Genomic DNA, 25,704 nt, shown 5'->3' with positions numbered 1-25,704 from the left:
AATATCATCATCATCATCATTGGCTCCACAACCCATGGTGGGTCTTGGCCTGCTCAAGAATAAGTCTCCATTCTCTCCTATTCTTCGCCTTGGCTTTCCAGTTTTATACTCCCAACATTTTAAGTCTTCCTCCACCTGATCCTTAAATCGTGCTCTGGGTCTGCTCCTCCTTCTCACTCCATCTATTCTTTGGTTATAAATATGTTTTGGCAGCTCCATCTCATTCATTTTCTCTCTACTGCATTATTCTGATTAATTTGTGATCCTAGGTATATAAACTCTCTTACTCCTTCGAAAGTATATGTTCCGATCGTTAGATCTTCGGGTTGTGCTCCTTGTATATAATTTGATACTTTCATATACTTCGTCTTACTAGTGTTAACCTCTAGTCCCATTCTTTTTGTTGCTGCTTCAAGCGCCTTGAATGATTCGACCACGTTCGTCTTTCTTCTTGCAATAATGTCGATGTCATCGGCGTACGCTAGTAATTGTACGCTGCGATTAATAATAGTTCCTCTGGTTGTTATTCCAGATTCTCTTATGGCTTTCTCCAGTGCAATATTGAATAGAAGGCATGATAAGCTGTCTCCTTGTCTAAGTCCTATCTGAGACTGGAACGTTCTGGAAACTCCGTTCTGCACTCTAACTTTACCCTCGACTCTTGAGAAGGTCGCTTTCACCAATTTTACTAAGTGTACTGGTATGCTGAATTCTATCATGGCCTTGTACAGTGCGTTTCTTTCAACACTATCATAGGTACATCTAAAATCAACAAACCGGTGATGAGTATCAATGCCATACTCATATGTTTTTTCCAGAGCTTGCCTTAGAAGGAATATTTGATTGGTCGTTGATCTTTTTACAGAAGAGGTAACAGAAAATTTTGTGAACATTAGTTAAAAGAGGATTATATGATATACAAAAAACCAGTACGTCTCTGGTGTATATCTGGAGATATATATATATATATATATATATATATATATATATATATATATATATATATATATATATATATATATATATATATATATATATATATATATGTTCGGAAAGATTTAAGCGGTTAGTACAATTAAACCTAGAGCTAAGATTAATACTATTATAAAAATTAATATTAAACTCACCAGTCTCCGGCGTCCTGAGACAAAGTGTCTACTAGGACTTGAGTTGCTATCAACAACTCTGGACTAGCAACCCCCAGTGGAGTCTTACGTTGCCGTGTTATCTATTCCCGTTGTAACTTAAACATCCTAGTATATAAAATCAAATAATGTAACTCAAATTTAATGTAACAACATTTAAAGGGTTTTTATCCATATATTTAGTGGCTTCAAACATGTACATCCAGATAGCACTGATGATGGAATAATAATTCCGAAAACTTTCTGTGATGTAGCCCGATAGGGTGTTTTAATATTATACCTTTTATAAAGGAATTTTTAAATAAATTTATTGTTTTATTACTTACTAAATTTATTTGAGACTTTATTAAAACTATTTTATTAATAAAAAGTTGTTTGTTGACTCAGATTATATGCAAAATATGTACAATATACGTTTAAGGTTATGTACGGATTTTCGGTTTTTAGTGTTTTTTTTTTGTCGTTTTCGTGATCTTTTTGAAATATTTTTTAACGAAATGCATATGCAGTGTACATAAAATATATGAATCTGCAATTCACTTTGAAAAAAATGTTTCGACTAGGATATTATTTCATGATTATTTCACTACATATTCCGAATTTTGTTTGTCATAGACTAACTAATTGGTTTTTAAAATATATATTAACAGTGTCTTTCACCTTCACCAATATTTCAACTTCCTCTTTAGCTCCAAGTGTCAGTATAAATCACATTAGCGATGTGTTTTCGGAGGATTCAGATGATAGCGTTGCAGATCCTGACTATAAGGAAGAATTTATTTAATGCAAAAGACGTATTGGTACACTTGACTCGTCTGACATGGAAAGCGATTCTGGTCAAGAGATGCAGTTGTCACAAAATATGACTGGACCAAATCTTCTTAACAACCAATAAAATTCTCCCACGCTCAGATCACTAGTAAAATTGGACCTAACGTTGAAATTGGGACAAGCAGGAACCTGTAAATTTAAGCTTATTCCTAACGGAAGAATATTTACTGTAAATAGTGACACCCAAAGTAATTTGTGCGATCTATTGTAGACTATGGTTGCATTCTGTATGGTGCCGCCAGTAACACACACTTATTAACTGTAGACCGCATTCAGTTTAAATGTCTAAGAATATGCTTGGGCACCATGAAGTCTACTCCTTGCCCTGTACTACTTGCTGAAAGTAATGAAATACCTCTTCAAAATCGTCGAGAAATTATGGCAATTAAATATATCCTGAAGCTAAGATTAAATAATAATAATCTACTTAGTCAACTGTATGAGTTATCTATTGAAAACCTCTCAAATAAATACTGGCGCATAAAAATTCTCCTCCACTTGCTGATGCTTTCTTAGAAACTAATGAGTATCCTAATATCTATGGCAAAGAAAAAAGATTACCAATATATAAAGCTAATTTTCAGGTAACATTAAATAAACCAAAAGTCATTATACCAAAGTACACAGAATTCCCACAAATAAACTTTGTCTTACTTAAATCCATATTGAGTGACTATAATGATCACGTAATAATGTATACCGATGGTTCCAAAAAAGAGGATGGTGCCACAGGTTGCGCCGTTTACATTCCACATAAAAGCGAATCTTTGAAAATTAAACTTCCATCACATTGTTCAATATATACTGCTGAAGCGGTAGCTATCGAAAAAGCATTAGATTGGCTAGATTCACACAATTTAATAAAGCAGTAATATTATCAGATTCATTATCGGTCATTAAAGGATTAAACTCAGATATGACTCAACATAAAAGAAATAATATTCTTTGTGCTATTAAAAATAAAATATATAGTAAAGATATTACAGTTATTTGGGTTAAAAGTCATATAGGTATCGAGGGAAATGAACTGGTTGATCAGCTTGCTAAAGATGCGACCCATGTTGGACTCTATATTCCCATATTTACATTGGAGGACTTACAACAACATTATTATAACAAAATTTTTATAAATTGGAAAGAAAAATGGAAAAACATAGCAACTAATTCAAATAATCAATATTATACTATCCACCCTACCCTACCACAAGATGTTGATTATATTTTCAAATATGCAATGCCAAAGAAGTTGACAGCCACAATTACTCGACTGAAAACTAATCACGGTGCATTCCCAGCTCACTTGGCTAAGTTAAATATTATCCCTTCTGGGGTATGCTCATGCGATAATATATCACAATGTGACATCAACCATATTCTTTTTAAGTGCGATAAACATAGGTATGAAACAGATCAGCTGTATTCAAAACTATCAGAACTTAAAATTCAGACTCCCATAAACATCACCCATTTACTCTCCTTAGATAGTAGAGAAGTATACGAACTAATATGTAACTTTTTATTTAAAGTTGGTTACATTATTTAAAAACTAATATCTTACATTACAATTCTGTGGCTAAAGGACTAGTTTCCAAGCCAACTCACCAAACACACACACACACACAAAGTAATTTGTATGCTCATCAAAAGTTGGTATTTTCATTAGACACCGAGTTGGAATTTTCATTAGAAGATTTAAAAGCATTTCTTGGCATGGTTTTATACATGGGGTTCAATACCTTCCTAGTATGAATCTTTTTTCTTCTTAAAGTTCCATCTCCTATCGGAGGTTGGATATCATAACGGCTATGGTCACTTTGTTGGCTGCTGCTCTGAAAAGTTGTAGTGAACTACAGTTAAACCATTCTCTAAGGTTCTTCAGCCAGGAGATGCGTCTTCTTCCTATGCTTCTTCTTCCTTGGATCCTTCCTTGCATAATAATTCTCAGCAGCTCATATTTTTCTCCTCTGGTTATGTGACCCAAATATTCTAGTTTTCTTCTTTTTATGCTGTTCATAATTTCTAACTCCTTATTTAAACGTCGTAGTACCTCAGCATTGGTAATCCTTTGAACCCACTGAATTTTTAATATTCTTCTGTAACACCACATTTCGAACGCTTCTATTTTTCTTATGTGTTGTTTCTTCAATGTCCAAGCTTCCATTCCGTATAGTAAGATCTCTGTTTTTTTCTTACTTTTGTCTGCAGTAGCTTTTCTCCTGCCTTTATTAAACTTTCCTGTACCATGTTCCATTTGTCATTAACATCTGTTGTTTTTATCACGTCTTGTTTGATTTTCTTTAAGTTAACATTTATTTCTTGTTTTAAGCTCTGACGTATAGGTTCTTCTTTTATCTTTGAGACATCAAACCGTGGTATATTTGTTTGTTTTTGGATCTTCTTCAATTTTATCTGCATTACGCCTACTAATGGATTATGGTCTGAATTTATGTCAGCTCCGGGGTATGTTCTCAGAGACTTTATAGCGTTTTTATATCTAGATTTTATTAAAATGTAATCTATCTGATTTCGAACAATGTTGTCTACTGAATCCGCAGGTGATTTCCAAGTATAAAGTCTTCTTTTAGGTAATTTAAAATTTGTATTCATTATTACCATCTCCTCGCTTTGGCAGAATTCGACAAGTCTGTCCCCTCTTTCATTTCTTTCTCCCAAGCCAAATTCCCCACACATCCGTCCACTTTTTCTTTTCCAACCTTGGCGTTGAAATCTCCCATCACCAACAATATATCATCTTTTTTTGTGGATCTTATGATTTCGTTCAATTGCGTGTAGAACCTCTCTATCTCGGTCTCATCTTTGTCGGCAGTTGGTGCATATATTTGTACAATGTTTATCTTTTTAGAGAATGTCTGCAATTGAATCATCATCAATCTCTCTGAGTAGGGAGTAAAACCAACCACTGATTTATTTGTCGCTTTGTCTACAAGAATGGCAACTCCATATCGATGTCTTGGATCATTGTTACCAACGTAATACATCATGCCGTTGTTTGTGGCTAGTTTTCCTGAAACGGGCCATTGAACATTGCTGATACCGAATATATTTATCTTAAGGCGATCCATTTCAGCTATTAGGTTGTCCAGCTTACCTGGTTGATATAAACTCTTCACGTTCCATGTGGCCAGTCTTAGGGTTCGTCCTTTTTCTATTTTCTCTAAACCAATGCTTGTCTTGGTTTCCTTCTGATTATGAGGGTTTCACTTGCTGACGACCTGAGAGGCCTCATATTCTTCAAGTGTACCTCTCCTGCCGGATCTTGGTTTCCGACTGCCATGATCAGTAAGGTGTCTTTGGGTTTCTGCAAACGCCATTATGATTTTCTAGGAATGTCATTTGAGGCCTTTAATACAGTGGTTTTCCGTTCCCTTCCGTATCCTTATGCCGTTGACTACTTGATAGTTCCTCCGCCTTCGATGCCGATTTCTCAACTCCAGGACAAAAGGGTGCCCTACCACTTACCAACTCATCCGCCCGAAGCCGTTGGTCAGTAAGTGTGGGATTGCTTATACCGGCAATCGCTCGGTAAAATTTTCGCCATATCTGGCTACCCTCACTTAGTTTAGCCTGCAGACCAATGCAGTTGCCCGGGGTGTGGCACGTGGAGCCATAAGTGAGAGTTAGCTGTCTTATGAGGACCAGTTATCAAGAACCATCTCCCGTCTATGACGCTCGATGTGGTCGTTCCGATAAAAGGTGCTACCTCTATAACACAACTCTACACCCCAGTATGAATCTATATGGGCCCAATGATGAAAACTTCCATTCCGAAAGAATTGGAAGAATTATGCTTCTAAAGAGATTTCTGAAAATTATTAGGTTTATCCACCTAAACGACAACACGAAGATGCCACAAAAAGACTCTAAAGGATTCGACAAACATTACAAAATACATCCACTCGTAAATCACTTGAAGGAGATATTTGCACGTGATTACAATCCGTCTCAGAATATAGCAATAGATGAGTCAATGATTGGTTTCAAGGAACGCTCGTCAATTAAAAAATACCTTCCTATGAAGCCCATCAAACGAGGAGTTAAAAGTTTGGGCTTATTGTTGCGCTGAGACAGGTTTCCTTCCAGATTTTGACGTGTATATCGGAAGTGAGGATAATAATGATGGAATGGAGTTAGGAGAAAAAGTTGTTTTCAAATTGTCGAAGAAGTTTCGAAGAAAAAATTATTGTCTATATTTTGATATTTTTTTTAGCAGCATAAGGCTTGTTGAGAGGTTGCCCATTGATAATATCCTTTTCTGTGGAACAATTAGACAAAATAGAAATGACTATCCTAAATGCCTAAAGCCTGACAAAGAAATGTATCAGGGTGATTACGACTTTACACATGCAGGTGATGTTGGAATTGTATAGTGGAAAGACCGGGATACTAAAAGTGTTTCTGTCATATCTTCTATGCACGATTCATCTGAAGTGACTTTACACTGCATAGAAATAAAACAATAGAAAGGCTTCCAGTTAAATGTCCCAGGATGATAAAGGCATATAATAAGTACATGGGAGGAGTAGATATGTTTGACCAGAATATCGTCGGGCTAGTACTTATTTGTTCCATATGCCAAATTCTCATTTTGAGATATTTACATTTAAATATTTTGGTAATATTTACTCATTTATTTTTTAAAACTCAGGAAAATGATGTTAATTATAAAAAAAAATATTTAAAATGGTGTGCTGGATTATGCCTTCAAATGTTTACGTCGTGTCGCGTCGACTATAGATTTTTCGGTAATAACCTTTACCATGGAAAAGTTAATAATATTATTATGATCGTTTTTGCCCTGTTTTTTAGCAGATCCGCGTGTCTCATGTTTATTAAGTCTAATAAAAGTAACATTGTCATTTTTATGTTTTTCTTACTATTTGAAAATTTAAAAAATCTTCTTTTTTTAGTTGCAGCACCTTGAGAGGTGCTTTACCGGGGGGTATATTTACGAGGTGTCTTAAGAGTGCAACAGGGCTGTATATTTTCCTATGTTTTAAATACTTTTCTATTTTCCATAGAAGAGTCGAACAGAGTCGATTTCTTGAACTAAACTATGTCCGGGCTCTGAAAATTTTTGTTCAACTGTATTAATGCGATTATTGATATGTAAGAAATACTTTATAGCTAAGGCCATGTGTGAATTGCGGTTTTGGGGGACACAAGAATCTGACCATAATATAAACTTATTTATATTAGGATTTGTTTCTGAAATTATGTTTAATAGTTTTATAAGAGCACTGGCAATGTGATTACCATTACGGCCTGAAATGGCTTCATGCCATAGAGCACAGTAGGTAATTTTATCTGTGGAGCAGTGAACAGTTAAATTATATACTGAAAACTTTTTTTTATAAAAAAAATTTGACACTTGACAGCTTTTGGTAGAGCAAAAACATTTTGCATATCAAAGTATAAAACAGCAGTAGACTGGTCAAATTTGTAGGCGTTTTTATCAAAGTCTCTTTCTATTTTTCCTTCGATTTTATTTTTTATGTGAAAATCATATTGTTTTTTATTTTCTTTAGTTTTATTTTCAATTAATTTGTATTTCTCACAGATATCACATCTATCCTTTTTTGGTAGAAGAAAACCAAAATTATATTCTGTAAAAATTTCTCTATACTTATGTGATTTAACAGGAAAATTACGAAGTCACTTTCTAGGTATAGTCGATACATTTTTTCAATAGAGAGACACGGATCTGAATACAATATAACAGGATCTGATCGACAGTGAGCTTCCAATGGTAAGACTTTCTTTACGTATTTTCCTTTCAAAGGAGTCCGAGCAATCCCTGAGTTATCCTTATAGTGTTTTTTAAAGAAATAATAAATTTCTGGCAGTCCGAAATATTTTGTGTTTTCACATACCTTCGTTTTGGTGAATTTTTTTTACAAATTTTGAATAAAATGCGTTTTTTTGGCTATTACTTAGTTGCCAAAAGTTTTTAAATATAACCTCCTATCCATTGATAGATACAAGTTTTCAAACACTTGGATTGACATTGCCTTGGAACATGGTCAAGTTCTTTTTCGTCCTTATATTGAAGCACATGTTCTCACTGAACTTTTTTCACATTTCTAGTCCAGTTCTCAGGATTTCTCAATCGCTTTCTTGATTTTTTAGAAGTCTTCTTGCTGCTTGCTTGGACATCTTGATTTTCCATGTTATTTTCTGCTGAGCTTTCTTCTGTACATTTTTCGGCACATTCTGATACCATTTTTGTAGAACTCTCTGTATTTTGTCTGTTTCCATCAGAAGAAGTTGAACTTGAATCACTATTATACTTTTATTTTATGTTATCCGTGTTATACTTTTATTTATCACATCCAGTCGCCACCATACAAGAAGTAAGACACGTTAACCTCAACTCACTGCATATAATACTGGCATGGCACAAACAAGCACCGAAGCATCGAATGCGCTTGTGAAATACTGGCTTTCTATTGGCCTTTGCATATGGAACACTTAAGCACTGAAATAACCCATAAAATAATCATATGGCACAAAGTTACAAAGGTATTACAGAGCAGTCTTGGCTGTTAGAGTTATCAGGGCCAAATTACATACATTATTATGTTGGCAATGTTTCATTACAACTTCTAACCCGAAAAAGTAGAAAATGTGGTATGGAACAAATAAGCACTAACCCGACGATATGTCCTTCTACTATTTTTATTACCTCTTTGAGGCTTGCGTTGTAAATAGGTACATAGTATACAAGATTACAATGAGAGAGGAGCGAAAGAAACCTTTATCACAACTTAAATACCGGTCAATTTTAGCCAACCAATTGATTGGTAATTTCACTTGTAAAAAGAAAATGGGGTACGTTCCAGGTGCAATAAAAGGAAGAAAACGTAAAAGATCTAATGGGTCCTCAACTTTATTAAATTCTGTTTCACTTTCAAACGTAGGTGCTCATATCCAGAGAAGATCAATACATACCGTCTATGTGTCTTATGCAGTACGAAGAAAAAAGAAAAGAGAAGTAATATGATTTGTGTTAAGTGTAATGTGGCTCTATATAAGGGGTGCTTTGCACTCTTTCATACATCTTAAAGCATTAAGTGACATAACATTGCCAAGTATAAGTATTTGTGATTTTTAATATATCATTGTATGTGTAACTTTAAAATTTGGTTGAAAGCAGAAAGCATTATAGTTTATTGGCATAAATATTTCCCATCTCAAAAAAAAATAGTTTTTTGTAATAAATTGCGTAAACAACAGTTGTTTTATATTCCTTGTAATCTCATTACACAATTCAATACAGAATATCTTATATAAAAAATATAATTACCAGTATCTTGCCACCTAAAGGGTTAAATTCTTAAGCTTTTCTTTGTAATTGTATTTTATTAGATAAATTTCACTGTCACGATTGGCCAGATAATAGCAAATATACGTGTCTAAAGCCCTTTTGGCATGATGCCATTTTTTTAATGTATTCTATTAGCTAAATCCTATCATATGACATATCGCACAGTACTGTATGTAAAGTCTTTTAGGCACTATAAGCTTAAGGTCTTTTTGACAATTCACCATCTAACCCCAACCTTTTATTATTTATTTTTTAAGATATCCTCTTCCGACGAACCCTCATATGTGATGATCTAACCAGCCGTTCTTGAGCTGAGCGAGGTCAGAGTGGAAGTGACGGGAGTAGCCCAACCGCCCCAACCTCTACTACAATTTAAACAAATTAAGCTAACTCCACTTCTACTGGTCGTAGAAGAAAACTTTTTTAAATCTTTGTGTTGACTTCAGCTATAAGAATCAATAAATTAAAAATGTTTGTAAAGTATAGGGAGCGCTGTAGCTTAATTAATTTATAACGCAAAAGTGGCCCCCATTTCAAAGCAATAAATAAGGGATAGAAAAAATTTTTGAGCAAATATTTTTATTCCTACATAAAAATATAATCGACCAACAAAAAAATTCGTTTAGAATTAGATCTCCATCTTTAAAAGAAAAGTTCTGGCCCTGCAAAATTTATAAACATTAAGAATTTTTTTAAACAATTAAACGTATCTCGAAAAGGAATTGACCGATCGGATCTTACGAAGTTTCATTCGATTTATAATTAAAAGAGCTACAACGGAATGTTTTTTTTTAAATAAAAAAAAAATGTTTACAAAAGATATTTTAAAGATAAACAATGGCGAAAAATTTACATTTTTGAACTTTCCATCTCTAATTTTGCATAAACTATTGAGTTAAATTTAATGTAGCATAGCTTAAATTAAAGCTTTTTACATATGTACTTTTATAATACTGTACTCATTTTACCCTAAAATGTTGATTTGATGCAATAAAAATAAAAATAATCAATAAACACCGTTTTTTGCACCTTAAAAATGCCTTAAAAAATTTATAACCAACAGTTTGGAGTTGCAAACTCTTGGAGGTTACTTTGCCCTTAATAACGCTGTGCTGGTTTTAACAATTCACTAATTAATGCACGTTTTTTTCTCTTCAGCTTGGGTCAAAAGTACCATGAAACTTTCACGATTTATTGGTTAATGATTTCAGTGTTTATCATCTTACACTGTATGCCTATACTTTTGTAATCGTTATCTATGTTACAATATATTATAGATTTTTATTGTGTCTTATTTACATACATAAATAATAAAAAAACAATATATCTCCGCTTACTTACTTTACCCAAAACTAATATATCACCGCTTACTTACATTACTTTTCGTGTCCAGTTCTGTAAAATCAAATCTTGTACATCAAAAAATATTGGTATGTGTGACAATATCACTTGCATACAAAATGTCTAGATCTGAACAGGGTTTCTCTAACAGGGTGCGTTTCTCTAGTCGACACAGAACCTTGTGAAGCTATCTTTCTTGGTTACCAATACCTGGACTGGAAAAGACCAGGGGCTACTCGACTCCTCGATAACATTCTCTTTCCGCATATCTTCAAGTATGGCAAAAGCTTATTTTTGTTTGCAAATTGGGGACATCTTGGTGCCTGCCTTAAGGGGTTGGAGTTGTCAGTGTTTATTCTTTCTAAAGAGGTCACTTTCGTTTTTGATGAATTTTTCTGCTTTTTGGTATTCATCGTCAGATAGATTACCAAATGACTTCTTTAAAGTGTCCAGTTCAGTTGAGGGTTGGTATGTACGGCTGGCTGTTGGCACGCTTTCTTATATTCTGGTCACTCTTATAACTTTTTCGCATATTTCAAGTACTTGGGCCTTTTTGAAGGTGATGTTGTTGTCATTTGGGTTGACCTCTCCTACTGGAACGGTTTTCTTCTCCCAATATACTAAACATCTGGTTACAATGAAGCTCTCATGATTCTGCTCTTCTGGTTCTAATAAGGCACCAGATCCATCAATTTGTGCGACCAAGATATGTTCGCTGTTAGGAGGGATCTTGGTGTCTTCTGTAACTAACATCTTTAGATTCTGCTAATTTCTGGAGGCGGAAAGTAGAATTTCTTCATTTCTGACAACTAAGCTCCCACTTACGACACATTCTTCTTCTTATTGTGCCGTCTTCTAACGAAGGTTGGCGATCACTTCTTTAAACGCTTTTTTATTTTTTGCAACGTAAAAATCTGTTCAACACTGAGGTTAGTCCAATCCCTGATATTCCTTAGCCAAGATTTCTACTTTCTTTCCCCGACTATTCCTTGATTTTCTTATTTTAATTGTGTTCATAAGCTTTCTGCCATGTCCAATACGTCTTAGCACTCCTTCGTTGGAAACTTTTGCAGTCCAAGAAATTTTAAGAATATGCCTATATAGCCACATTTCGAATGCCTCCAATTTTTTTACAGATTGGTCATTTAAAGTCTAAGCTTCTACCCCATATAGCAGTTGCGACCATACATAACATTCGACGAACCTTAATCTGATAACCATACTTAATTTTTTATTTGTAAACATTGACTTGTATTTTATAAATACTTATCGAGCTATTTCAATTCTGACCTTTATCTCCTCACCTTGATCTAACTGTAAGTTTATAATTGCTCCAGGTATTAACACTTGTCGACCCTCTCTAACGGTTTACTCTCCAATGTCGATAGGGATTTTTCGAGATCACCATGTATTTGCTTTTATCTATATTCATTGTTAGTCCTATCTGTTACTTTCTTTGTTAATGATTTCTATAAGAATTAGTAAATCTTCTATATTTTCTGCCATGATTGCGGTATCGTTGATATGTGCTTAGGACACCAGTTGTTACGTTTTTCTGTGGATTCAGAGATTAATAGAAGCACGTGGTTTAACTAACTTTATTTTAACTCCAAAACTTAATTACAAATATCATAAATTCTAATTACATTAATAATTATTACTTACAATTCACACTGATAACGCTTGCAATGCCATTCGCTGATAACAAATTAATCAAATGCCATTTCAGCGGCTTATATAAGCAGAACAGATGTTCTCGAATTAGGGACGGTGACCGAATCCACGCAATAATACCAAATTTAAGAATATTATTGGCGAGGAAAACACGTGCTTATCGGTGCATATAACATTCGCGGTGAAAAGACTATTCTCGGTTTCGCTAAAACACAGGGCCGCAATTAGAGGTATGTAACGTAACAATATTAAGTTTATGATGTTTTTAGTACGTCCGAGGCAACTGTTTTGATTGATTAAGTTGTTGTTTTTCACATAACAGTGATTGCGTGCATCGGAAAATAAAGGAAGTAACACATTCCTAAAAAGTCAGCCCATTTTAGAAAAAAAAAAGAAATCTACAAGAGGGGCAAACTTATATAAGATCGTTATTTACTGATAACTCACTAATAAATTTTGATAACATATAGCTCAACTAGGTACCAGAAATTTTAAAGTAAAACTGCAAACGTTTTTCTACTGTTACCTTTGTAATGCGCTGTATCTAATTTCGTTAAACAGATATTCTTTTTACTGTAGATGTGTACATTTGGAAACAATAACGTTATTGTTAATATTCAACTAAAATACCTTTCTAATAATATGTCACCGGCCCCTATTTTCCATTTAAAAATTTAGGAGTTGCAATATTTCCTTTCCGCAATTGTATGTGCATGTATGTGTATATGTATGTATGTATATATGTGTGTATAACTACACATAGATGGGGATGTTCTCAACATCGACAAGGCACGTCCTAATAGCTAATAGGAGAGGTCCTATGTAAAAAATATGACAGGTGTAAATACATAGGTACAACCAAATAAAAACCCGTGGATCAACTGAGAACATGGCATGGGGGCGGCATCTATATCATTACTGTAGATTTGTCAATTGAACATGGCACATACACACATACAAAGACAAACATGTATCTTACTCGTTATGAGGTAAGATTCGTTGTTGTACAATTACTGCGTTCCCTAATCCCGAGGTGTAACACCACCGTTCCCGGGGAATGCATGACAGAAGGGAGAATACGTCGATGGCTCCAATCAGAGTTCTGCAAGCGAACCTCCAGCATAGTAAGGTAGTTTTGGCAGAACTTACTGTTGCTATGAGAAGGCTACAATAAGAGGTGTATCGGGTATTGGTGGAGGGCTTACATATAGCCGGTCTGTCGAACTTCCGAGGACCTGCATAATAGCCAAAATAAATATGTAAACGCTACCGTTGATGAATGTCTGTTCCAGGGACTTAAGACAGGAAAGATAAAGATCATAGAGGGAAGAAGTATGAAGGAGATAGTTTTCGGATCGACATATCTTCCATATGATGATATCGAACAACCACAATTAAGGGAGTTGGAACAGCTAGTGAAAGACTTCTGGAAAAATGCACTGCAATGAATCATTAGCTGTAATGCGAATGCGCACTATCTGACTTGGGACAGTACAAACACCAATGCAAGAGGTGAGTTATTACTACTCTTTATTGTGGAGTATAATTTAGACATACTAAACGTAGGAAACAAACCAACTTTCGTAACTGAGAAGGGCAAAATGAGAATCATGGAGAAGGCATTGCGAGAAAATGGAACAGACTGAAGAAATATCAAGCTTCCATAAAGTTCTGGCAGACTGGACTGGATACCATGACATGGTTCTAGGGAAAACTGGCATTTGGCAAAAGAAGTGGTAAACCAGGACAAAATCAAATAGGTCAATAAGCAATAAACTCATTTGAGCCATATAAATCACTGAGTCCGGACGAGATTTATCCCATACTTTTACAGAAGGGAAATGAGCTTTTGTATATAAAATTATGTATGATACTTCCTGCTAGCATAGAACTGGGATACATACCAAAAGCGTGGAGGCTAACAAGGGTGGCTTTTATACCTAAAACTTGCAAAATCGGACAGGAAAAAACTAAGTCCCTACGGTCGATAAGTCTGATCTCATTCGTACTGAATACTCTAGAAAACTGGTCGATAGGCATATTAGGGATAGTGTATTGGTTGAAATTCCAATACATCAGGGACAGTATGCGTATCGAGCAGGAGTCTCCACAGAAATGGCACTGCACCATCTCGTAAAGAGGGTAGTGTACGTTCGGGAAAACAAGAGGTAATGTTGGGTGCATTTCTCGATATTGAGGGAGCAATCGACGAAGCAATCACAAGGAGGATTCGTTTCAAAGGAATAGATGAAAAAAGCTGCAGATGGATAAACTGCATGCTGAGGAGCCGTGTGATATACACAACTTTGATGGGAGGTGTAGTGTCAGCACAGGTTGCCAGAGGCTGCCCGCGGGGGGGAGTTTTACCTCCTCTCTTGTGGAATCTGGTCATGGGGCTGATAGCTAGACTCATCACCAATAGTGTTCTGTTACTTTTGAGGTTCAGTGTATATATAGGATTTTGATAAAGTATGAACTAACTAAATATCTTTGAAACAAAAATAATGCTATTTATGAAACTTTACATGCAAGTACAATACCGCATCTGACGCCATATTTTTTGTTACTACTCTAATTTAATTACTATTTAATTTAAATGGAACATCCTGTACATTTTTTCAGATTTTAAAAGTTCCTAATTCATTCATTCCTAATTCATACACACCAAGTTTGGTAGAAAACATTTGTTAAGAGAAATAAATCACTTTACAGTTAAAGAATAGGTACATTTATTTCCCAAAACCGATGGGAATAATATTTTTAAAGAATCTCATAAAATGTTCAAAATTCTCGTAAACGTTTACATCCTCACAATGTGTAAGCCTATTAATTTATTTACTAATCCAATAAGGGTAAAAGCATAAACTTGTGTCCTATATTCTTTATATTAACAAAGTGTAGTAAGTAGGGTTACTCTTGACAAACTAATTTACAGTAATAAATTGTAGAATATAAATGGTTCGTTTAAGTGAAAAAGGTAGTATTGAAATATTAATAATGATCGACTGTGGTGATCGTATTAGAACAACTTACAAAAAAGTTTATGTTTGAATGAAAATTATCCAAAATTTACCCTTTTATCATAGACGGAAACTTGAGCGTTCGTGACAAATATTTCGATTTACTAAGTAAGAAATTTCAGAATGGCCAGTTACTACAACATTTTAGGTTCAACATGATGGAGCGGTTCCCCATTATGATCGAAGTGTTAAAAAAATTTTTAATGCGAATTTTCCAAATCGATTGATGGACGTAGAGGATTCATAGAAGGCCCTACTCGTTCTCTGGACCTTAATCCATTAGGTTTATTTCATCGGGTCATCTAAAGTCAAGTGTTTATTAACATATTTGCAGGATTTTAAACAAAAAATTGTTGATGAATGTGAACTAATCGTGGAGAAGTTTTGGAAAGAGTTACTCACAAATTTAATGGTAGGCCTGCACATCGTCAGGGAGTGAACGGCGAGCATTTGGAACATTTGAATTGATTTTTTAAATTATTATTCAAGTAATTTGTTTCTTGTTTTAACAAATTTCTTCTACCAAATCCTTCTACCAATCTTTTTAATATGCAAAAGTATATAGGGTATCCTATTTAAATTAAATACTTTAAGGCTATTTCCGGTAAAACCGTAAATAAAAGAATAGCAAAAAATATGGCGTCAAATGCGCTATGTGTTATTGTACTTGCGTTCAAAGTTTCATAAATGTCGTTTTGAAAGTTGAAAATATTTACTTGGTTCCATACTTTATCCAACCCTGTATATATATATATATATATATATATATATATATATATATATATATATATATATATATATATATATATATATATATATATATATATATATATATGTGTATATTTTTTTATAAAATGTCCTTCAAAACCAAACTGTCAGTCGAACTGTCAACCGACTAATAAATGTCAAGAATTCTACTGTAATTGTTGAGTGACATTATTCTTAACTACTTGTTTGCATACTTATAACATTTATTTAATGTCAAATATGAATGTTGGTAGTAATATAAGAATTATTAAAAGGGAATTGTTTATATTTGTTATATATCAAGATAACTTACTTTCAGAGGAAACTCCAGGAATAAATGAAATATCTAGCCCTGAAGTAGCTCAAAGTGCGGAAGGTAAGACTGGAAGACTATTTTTTTAATTATTTTTGATAGTTTTGTAGTTTTTTTGAAGTTTTATAGTAGATCACGAAGGACCGATCATACTGGCTGAGAGCATCATCATAAATAATAAGTACAATTAAGGTTGCCGTGAATGAAATATGAAGATTTGTTGTAAATTGTGACAATTAAAAATATTGCTCCATTCCGTTTGTTAATGTATTTGCACTAATTTGGTTTCGTACAGAAACTTTCAGTTTGCTTTCGTAATATTGTGTAATGTTGAAATGCATTAATGTTTTTCTTTGAATTCATGCCACTCTGTACAATGGTGCAATGTTTCTGTTTTATTTTTTTTTACAATTACTTATCATGAAATACAGGTCTATAGAAAATGTCACACTGAGAGTGCAGTACGGGTAAGATACGGCAATGGTTTTCTTATGGAGAATAAACGCGCAGGGTTGTCGGTTTTCTCCAGCTGTTGATTGCTCATTGTCTCACAGGACCGGCTTGGATAAAATGCATCTGCCGGCAGTACGAGTAAAATATTTTATATCATGTATACGTATACAGTAGAATAAAAAGGCATTGATGAGTTATTGACAACGAAAACTATGAATTTTGCGTATAAAACGTCAGCATGAGATATACAATTGAATCATATTCATAAGAGTAACATTTGAACATCTCTTTACAAGAACAACATAAATAACTGGTGTTTTAATGTTTTACATAAAATAGAAAAAACCTACATAATTTCTAGGAAAGAATTTGGAAACTTGAAAATGATATTATTTATAGCTATTATATATAATATTCAAATTTCCAATTCTTTCATAGAAATTAGATTTTTTCTATTGTATGTAAAATATTAAAAATACAGTTATGTTGTTTCTATAAATAGGTCTTCATTTCTTTTGTAAAACTTCTGCTACAAATTACCATCATTAACATAATCACCTAAATATGGCCATAAACTTGTTTGTTATAATTAGTATTTGATAAACTCCAAGCTTTCCCTATTTCACCCCCTACCCATCCTTAGGGTGAAAGTGCTTTTGGAAAACGAAACTACACTTCAAAATTTAGTCCGAGTTTCAACAGAGAGCATGGAGTCCCATAAGTTTAAATCCGGTGAATCATTTAACGGTTGCGCTAAACTCGTAGTGTTAAATGTGTTGTGTTTTTTACAAAATACGGAACAACTTAATGTAAGTGCTGCTGTAAGACGTACTTCCTTGATGACTGGTGTTAGCGAAAGAAGCATATACAATTTCAAAAAAGAAAAAGAACAGAGTGGAACGTTGAAATCGCCAAAAAAACGTAAAAAACGAGTGTGTCAATCAAATTCTAGAATATTCACATATGACGAGGGTGTAAGAAGTATTCTACGGAGAATTGTTCATTGTGAATTTTTCATGAAAAATTTGCCGCCATTCTTAAAGCGTATACATAACTTCATTCAAGGTAATGAGAATATACAGCCGTTGTCTCTTTCTACTTTATACAGACTTCTGAAAGATATTGGATTTGATTATAAGAAACGTGGCCGAAGAAGCATCATGGTGGAGCGAGAGGATATTATTCATTGGCGCCATAATTATTTGAGAACTATACGACGTTTGCGAAAAGACCATTGCAATATCATATATTTGGACGAATCGTCGGTTAATATTGGCCAATCTATAAATTACGAATGGTGCGATACTACGATACAAAACAGTCGTGATGCTTTTCTCAAAGGTTTAAGTACTGGCTTAAAAGCACCTACTAAACGAGGTCCACGATATGTTTTATTGCATGCAGGTTTTTCAGGAGGTTTCCTTCCTGGCACACAGCGTGTTTTTCTGGCAAAGAAAAATGATGGCGACTATCACGATGAAATGGATGCCGCATATTTTGAGTCGTGGTTTAAGGAGACATTAATATTAAATTTACCAAATAATGGTCGCAGGAATGTCATTGTAATGGACAATGCATCGTACCACTCCCGTAAAGAGAGATTCCCTAACAATTCCTGGAATAAAGCTGCAATCAAGGAATGGCTAGTGGAAAAAGGCATTTTTTTCGTGGAGTGTTATTTGAAATCCGAGCTATTAGAAGCAGCGCGTTCTTTTAAAGATCAATACGATAAGTATCATCTTGATGAGTATGCTTCACAACATAATGTTTATATTTTAAGGCTTCCTCCATATCACTAGGAATTGAATCCTATAGAAATGGTGTGGAACCAAGTTAAGCGATATGTAGGTACCCATAATACCACTTTTAAAAACGACGAGGTACGCCAGTTGATCGGCGACGGTTTCGCACGCGTCACAGAGCAAAATTGGCGCAATTATGTCACTCATGTTGTTGAGAAAACGGAAACTGAGATGTGGACTGCGGACAACCTGCAAGATGACGTGGACCAATTGATAATACACGCGAACACAGGGGAGAGTAGCAAAAGCGAATCCGACATCTCGGATGTAGAGGACGACTTAAGTATAATTAATTGAATATCTGTGAGTAACCTCGATTATTTTACACTGTATAACCAATAAAATGCATTTACCAGTCCAATCAGAGTATGGGCTTTTCGGATATTGGGCTGGGTGCATGGAAATCGAGTTCCCGGAGGTTCCACCCTGTATATTTATAGCTATCAAGAAATGTAATTTAAAATATATTTGTTAGTTTAATAAAGTATAAATATAATATAATGTTAAATAACTTACACTATAAACCTTATACCTGCTCATCTGGTCAAGTGTGGGCAAGGAAAACCATTATCCCATATGGAATAACACAAGGTTTCGCTGAAAACTACCAGGTTGCTATGCCAAGGAACTAGGTAGACTTATGTTGTGTGTAAAAAATGCGAGACTGCATTATGTTTTAACAAGGACAAAAACTGCACTTCAGATTTCCACAAAAAAAAAATTTCATAGTAGGTGTTAAAATTTCGCAGTGATTCAAGTGCGCAACTTGTTTTTTTAATAACATCGCCGGGATTAAAAAATGTGCAAAGCTTTTTCGATATTCCCGTTCCTGATTCGATATTGGGCTGGGTGCACGGAAATCGAGTCACCGGAGGTTCCACCCGGTATATTTATAGCTATCAAGAAATGTAATTTAAAATACATTTGTTAGTTTAATAAAGTATACAGTTTTATAATAAAATTCTCGCTAAAAACTTAAGGTCTTTTTATTCAAATTCATGCCTCTTATTTGGCTACTTGAAGGCAATTATTTTATCAATATATTATTTTATAATAAATAACAGAGCCCGACGTAGAGATTTGGGTACGGTTCTGTGACTACCACTTGGACCTGTTTGTATCGCCAAACACAAGGCGTGAAATCCGGCAATTGTCCATTCCTATATTAGCCGTACTGCACTCTCGGTGTGACATTTTCTATAGGAATGCTTTTAAATTTTGTATATAACCATTACTATTTCTTCAATTTATTGTGTTATATACCAAGATAACTTACTTTCAGAGGAAACACCAAGAAATAATGAAATATCTACCCATGAAGCAGCTCATAGTGCGAACGGTAAGAATGAAACACTATTTTTATAATTATTTTTGAAAAGTTATATAAGTAGTAGAACACGAAGGACCGATAATACTAGCTGAGACCATCATCAGAAATAAAAGATTGCAATTAAGATGCCGTGAATGAAATATGAAAATTTGTTATAAATTGTGACAGAAGTATCTTAATGTGTATTATTTCATTTTTGTTTATAATCCTACTCAGTCTTCATCTTATATTTTATGGTGGCTTGGTATTTTTCAATATCTGTCTTATATTAAAGACAGTCTAAGAAGAAACGGAAGACCCAGAACAATGTTCCTTGATAACATGGATGAAGGCATGAGAAATATGGAAATACGTGCTTGGCGGAAAAGAAATTCTTGAGGAGGAAACCCACGCAGAGTTGTAAAGCCAGAATGACATTTTTAGAAAGCCAGAATACATCCCAAAGGCATCTATCTTCTTGTTGTCTGTTTGTTTTAATGTTTACCATTCAGATGCGTATAGGAATATAGGGAATGCCACGCTTTTAACTATTTGTACTTTGGTGTTAACCGTTATACGATGACTTTTCCAAATATATAAGTTTTGTCATGGCTTGCTTGTCGAGTGCAATTCTTCTTCCAATTTCTTCACTGCATCCTCCTTGGTTTTTTATTAAGGAACCGAGATACGGGAAACTGTTAACCGATTCGATTTGATATAGTTTGTCATTATTTTGATTTTCTATTTGGTAATATGGACGCCGACTTTCCAACTTTTTTAGTCAACTCGTTGTATCAGCTCTTCTAATTCTTTTTTAGATGTAGTGATGCGGACACTGCGTCTTAGTAAAACATTAAGTAAGTTTACTTTCCACCTTGACCTGGCCGGTGCTATTGTCATACAGATTTTTTATTTGGTAAATTAAATGATAGGGTATACTCATTTCTTCGAGGATCTTCCATAGTTGCTGCCAACGTACGAAGTCGAACGCTTTGGTGTAGTTAATTTAGCATAAATAACTTGGTATGTTGAATTCACTGTCTTTGTTTACTCTACTATGAAGATGAATATATCCGTCAATTTCTTTCACCGTCTCGACCTTTTTTTCTTTACTTCTTTTTTTCTTCTAAGCCATAGTTTTATAAGTGCCGGGAAGCAAGCCCTGCGCCTTAACCCACTCCGATGAGAATTTTCCGGAATTTTCTGTTACGAATTTATTCCCTTGTAAGTTCCCTAATAAATTATCACATTTGTTCATATTTAGATAACTCCCTTTATGTAGGGATATTCACTAAATTTTTATTGGCGCCTTCACTAAGATTGGTTTCGAAAGAAAGTGTTGGTTATTCATCGTACAATATAGGTGGCGACTCATTTCATATATCCCTGATTACTTAAATATAATGATTTAAATCATATTTCATCATCATCATATAACGGGGGTCCTACGGCGATTGCCGCTTCCCGCATTTCAGCCTCCATCTTTTCCTATCTCTCCAATCTCCCTCTTCTAAGCCTCTAGATTGCATTGTTTTTGTAATTTCTCTTCTCCAGGAATTTGGTGGTCTTCCCCTTTTCCTTCTTTCTGGCGGAACATACATTAAGGCTTTCTTTGGCCACCGCTCCTCCTCTATTCTCATCACGTGACCATACCATTGTAATTGCCTTCCTTGTATTCTATCTGAAAGAGTATCTCTAATTCCTGTACGGTTTCGTATTTCCTCATTCCTGATTCTTTCCATTCTCGATACTCGACATGACCTTCTAAGATAATCCATTTCCACAACGTCTACTTTATCTCGTTCATTCTTTGTCATCGTCCAACATTCGGCACCATATGTGGTAATTGGTTCTACAATTGCTCTGTATACGCGAAGTTTGGTATGCATCTTTATTTTATTAGACCACAGTAATGAATTCAGTATTCGGATGCATTTTTTCCCTTGGGTTATTCGGTTTTGTACATCTATCTTAACTCTGCCATCTGCTGATATGATGCTTCCTAGATATTTATACTGGTTGCAGCCTTTTATGACTGCGTTTTCAAGCCTCAGATCTGTGGTATTTCCTCCAATTTTTAAATATTCTGTTTTGCTTATATTTACAGTAAGCCCCCATTTGGCATATTCCTCAAATAATTTTCGATTCATATAATTTATATCTTCCTCATCGGTTGCAACCACCACCTGATCATCTGCAAACAACAATGTATACAGAGTTTCTTGTCCCACTTCGATGCCCATAAATCTACATTTATTTCTCCAATTCCTCAATGCTTCTTGGACGTATATTTTAAAGAGTGTCGGTGACAAACAGCATCCTTGCTTTAGGCCTTTAGTGACTTTAAATTCATTTGAGGTTCTGGTTCCAATTTTTACACAACTAACTGCATTTTCGTACAATTTATATATCGCTCGGATATACGTCGAATCCAATCCGGACCTTTTGAGGACCTCAAACATTTTCTTTAACGGGACACTATCATATGCTTTCTCAAGGTCTATAAATACCAAATGGGTCTCTCTACTTCTTTCGACACGCTTTTCAATTATTTTTCGTAGGATAAATATATTATCAAGGCAGGATCTCCCGGTACGAAAGCCGCTTTGTTCTTCAATATCTTGTATCTGTCTTTCAACTCTCTTCTTTAATATTCTGCCGTACAACCGGCCCACAGAGCTCGTCACACTAATACCTCTATAATTGGAACAGTCTCTTTTATTCCCTCTCTTATATATGGAGCTTATATAAGATTTATTCCAATCTTTAGGAATTTCCTGGTCTCCACACATACATTTATTGAAAAGGTCTACTATTAATTCTAAAAGTGCAGTCGGCCCATATTTAACCAGCTCTATGGGAATGTCTCCAGGCCCTGCGGATTTTCCGTTTTTAACCTCTTTTAAGGTTTCCGTCAATTCAGATAATGTTATTATAGGGATTTCCTGTCTTTCGTCTCTGTTTATTAATTCCCTTATCTTTTCCCATCTGTACTCTACTCTATCCTCTTTCAGCAGTTTCGTATAATATTCTTCCCATTTATTTAACTTTATGAGAGAAATGTTGTCTTCATTTTTCTCATTTTTCCTAAACTGTTTTAATGTTTTCCAAGCTTGCGCCACTTTTGTTCCACCCATAAATCTGTCCAGTTCATCACACTTAGCCTCCCAGTTTATATTTTTCGCCTTATCCACGTCTTTTTTAACTTCTCTATTCCATTTAGCGTATATTTCTCTGTCTTGAGGATCTTTGGATTGAAGCCATATGTGATATGCTTGTTTTTTCTTGAGAACTTTCTCTTCTAGTTCCGTTGACAACCATTCAGGTTTTCCTTTTTTCCGATTTTCAACTTTTCCCAGTGCTTCATTTGCCGCTTCATGAATATATTTTTTAATTACCTCATACAGACTTTCAGGGTCTAAGTCCTTTGTTTCTATATTTTTTATTTTCTGAGCTATTCTAATTTTATATAAGAACTTTGTCGAATCTTGTTTAAAGCTTTCCAGGTTATATTTTATGTTTTCTATGGTTGTTCCTATGTCTGTTACTTCATCATTTTTGTGACTTGATTGTTCTCTCTTAAATGTCACCATTACTTTTACAATAATCATATGGTGGTCACTTCCACATTCTGGCCCTCTAAACACCTTCACGTCCTTCGTTTTTAGTTTAGAATCTTTACGATGAATGAAATAGTCAATTATTGATTTTAAATTCCTGGTAGGCTGCGTCCATGTAAATTTATGTATATTCTTATGGGGGAAGAAACCATTTAATATTTTCAAAGAATGTGCCTCGCAAAAATCTATTAATCTTTGACCATTGTCGTTCAGAATGTCTTCTCCATATCTCCCTATTATTTCACTGTTGGAGCTCTTTCCGGTTCTTGCATTAAGATCACCTAAGATCCAAATTTCTTTCTTCTTATTAATTGTGGCTAGAACAGTTGTTAACTTGTTAAAGTACTCTTCCTTGCTGTCAACCCTTGAGTCATCCGTCGGTGCATATGTTCCAATTACCACTATTTCATGGCCATTTTTCTTAATTTCCATGAGGATAATTCTTTCATCTATTTCTTGCCATGATTTAATACATTTTTTCAGTTTCTGATGTATTGCTATAGACACTCCCCTTTTAGCTCGTTCGCTCTTTTCTACGCCACTATAGAAATGCAGGTATTCGTTTATCTTTTCATTTCCTCTTCCTTTTTTCTTTCTCTTCCTTTTATATTTAATATATAATAATGATTTAAATCACATCGGTAGATATTGGGCGATAACTTTGCTGTTTTAATTATATAGGTTATATGATATATGTCAAGAGTTTTGCTCTAAATGCCGATTTTTATAGGTTAGGATTGCTAAGGGTTTTGTTGATTCATTCTCTCTTTGATTACTTTAATGTAGCCAGATTTAATTTATATAAATCGAAAATAATTTATGAATTTCTTAATTTTGTAGACCAGCAAAATGAAAGTAATGAAGAAACTTTGATGGATGTTGATTTGGAAGAATATCTGACAGATTGTGAAGAGGGTAAGATTTAATTTAGTTTTTAGAATATTTTCGCTGCAATCAAGTGTTTTTGTTTATTTAATAATTTATTTTCATCTACCTATGATCTCGAAGAAGAGTTGGAATATATTTAATCATAATAGAAGCGACAAATCTGAATATTGCAAAAAGATATCAAGAAGAGAGGATACTGGTTTGATGAACACTGCAAGCGAGCTCTAAACCAAAGACACAAAGCAAACATAGAAAGGATCAAATAATCGATAAAACTAGAGCAGAATATGGGCTAAAATGAATGAAATAAAATTAATGTGTAAAAGGGGAACAAAGAGTGTAAAGACCTACCAAACGTCGGAGAACAAATAACAATATAAATACGAAGCGATAATACAAAACCAGATAGTAGAAGAGGCAAAAGAAATAAAAGAACTAAAAAATAAAAGCTCAGGAGAAATCGGAGTACACATATTATTTATTGCATTTAAAAAGGCTTATAACTCCATAGTTTGCAATATGTTGTATGATACAATGAGTTCACTAGAAATTACAGAACAACTGATTAGATTCGGTTATTAGAATGACGTTAACCAAAACAACTAGCACGGCTATAGTAGAAGCAAGTTTTCTTTAGTATTCTGATCAAAACGGGGAGATCCCTTGTTAACAGATGTATTTAATATAGTCTTAACACTAATTAAGGAGACTATAAACAACGGCCAGTAAATCATAGATTTAGAAGATGATTTCAAACAAGGTCAAGGGACGATCTAAATAATATGTTTGCAACATTAGAGCAAGTTAGAAAACATAGTCTAATTGTAAACCAAGTTAAAATTAATTAATTTAGACCAAAGGAGAAACGACAAAAAAAAATTGTAATAATGAGAAATAATGAGAGAGAGATAGAGAGCACAAATTTACTAATATAGAATTCGAGTATGTAGGTGTAACAATGATGGAGAGAGGAGACAAAGAGAGAGAAATTGATAAAAGTCTAATGAAAGGTAATAGGGTAGCCACAATCCGAAATAATTTTATCAATAGTACTAAACGCCTATTAAAAATGGATGTAGAACTAGAAGTAGAAAAGAAATATATAGTAGTCTGTGAAGGAAAATCTGGGAAGAATGCTATCTAACCAGGAATTACACAAAAAATATATGAGTCACTCAAAAATAAACCGAAAATTTGGCAACAGAGAGTGGTATTA

The 25,704-nt window shown here is 34.3% G+C and overlaps 1 protein-coding gene across 2 annotated transcripts in view; it reads left to right on the top strand.

Annotated features, from left to right (window-relative positions):
* The window catches only part of LOC140441317 (uncharacterized), a 438,896-nt gene that overhangs the window by 259,535 nt on the left and 153,657 nt on the right, over positions 1 to 25,704 (top strand). For both annotated transcript variants that reach the window (XM_072531963.1, XM_072531962.1), the window contains exons 4-6: positions 16,423 to 16,479; positions 19,954 to 20,010; positions 24,441 to 24,515. In XM_072531963.1, coding sequence (XP_072388064.1) covers positions 16,423 to 16,479; positions 19,954 to 20,010; positions 24,441 to 24,515 — 189 coding nt within the window. The remainder of the gene's footprint in view (positions 1 to 16,422; positions 16,480 to 19,953; positions 20,011 to 24,440; positions 24,516 to 25,704) is intronic.

Source organism: Diabrotica undecimpunctata, chromosome 5 (assembly GCF_040954645.1).
Source record: "Diabrotica undecimpunctata isolate CICGRU chromosome 5, icDiaUnde3, whole genome shotgun sequence".
NCBI lineage: Eukaryota > Metazoa > Arthropoda > Insecta > Coleoptera > Chrysomelidae > Diabrotica > Diabrotica undecimpunctata.
Note: the sequence above shows the minus strand (reverse complement) of the source record. Positions and strands in the feature narration are given on the sequence as shown.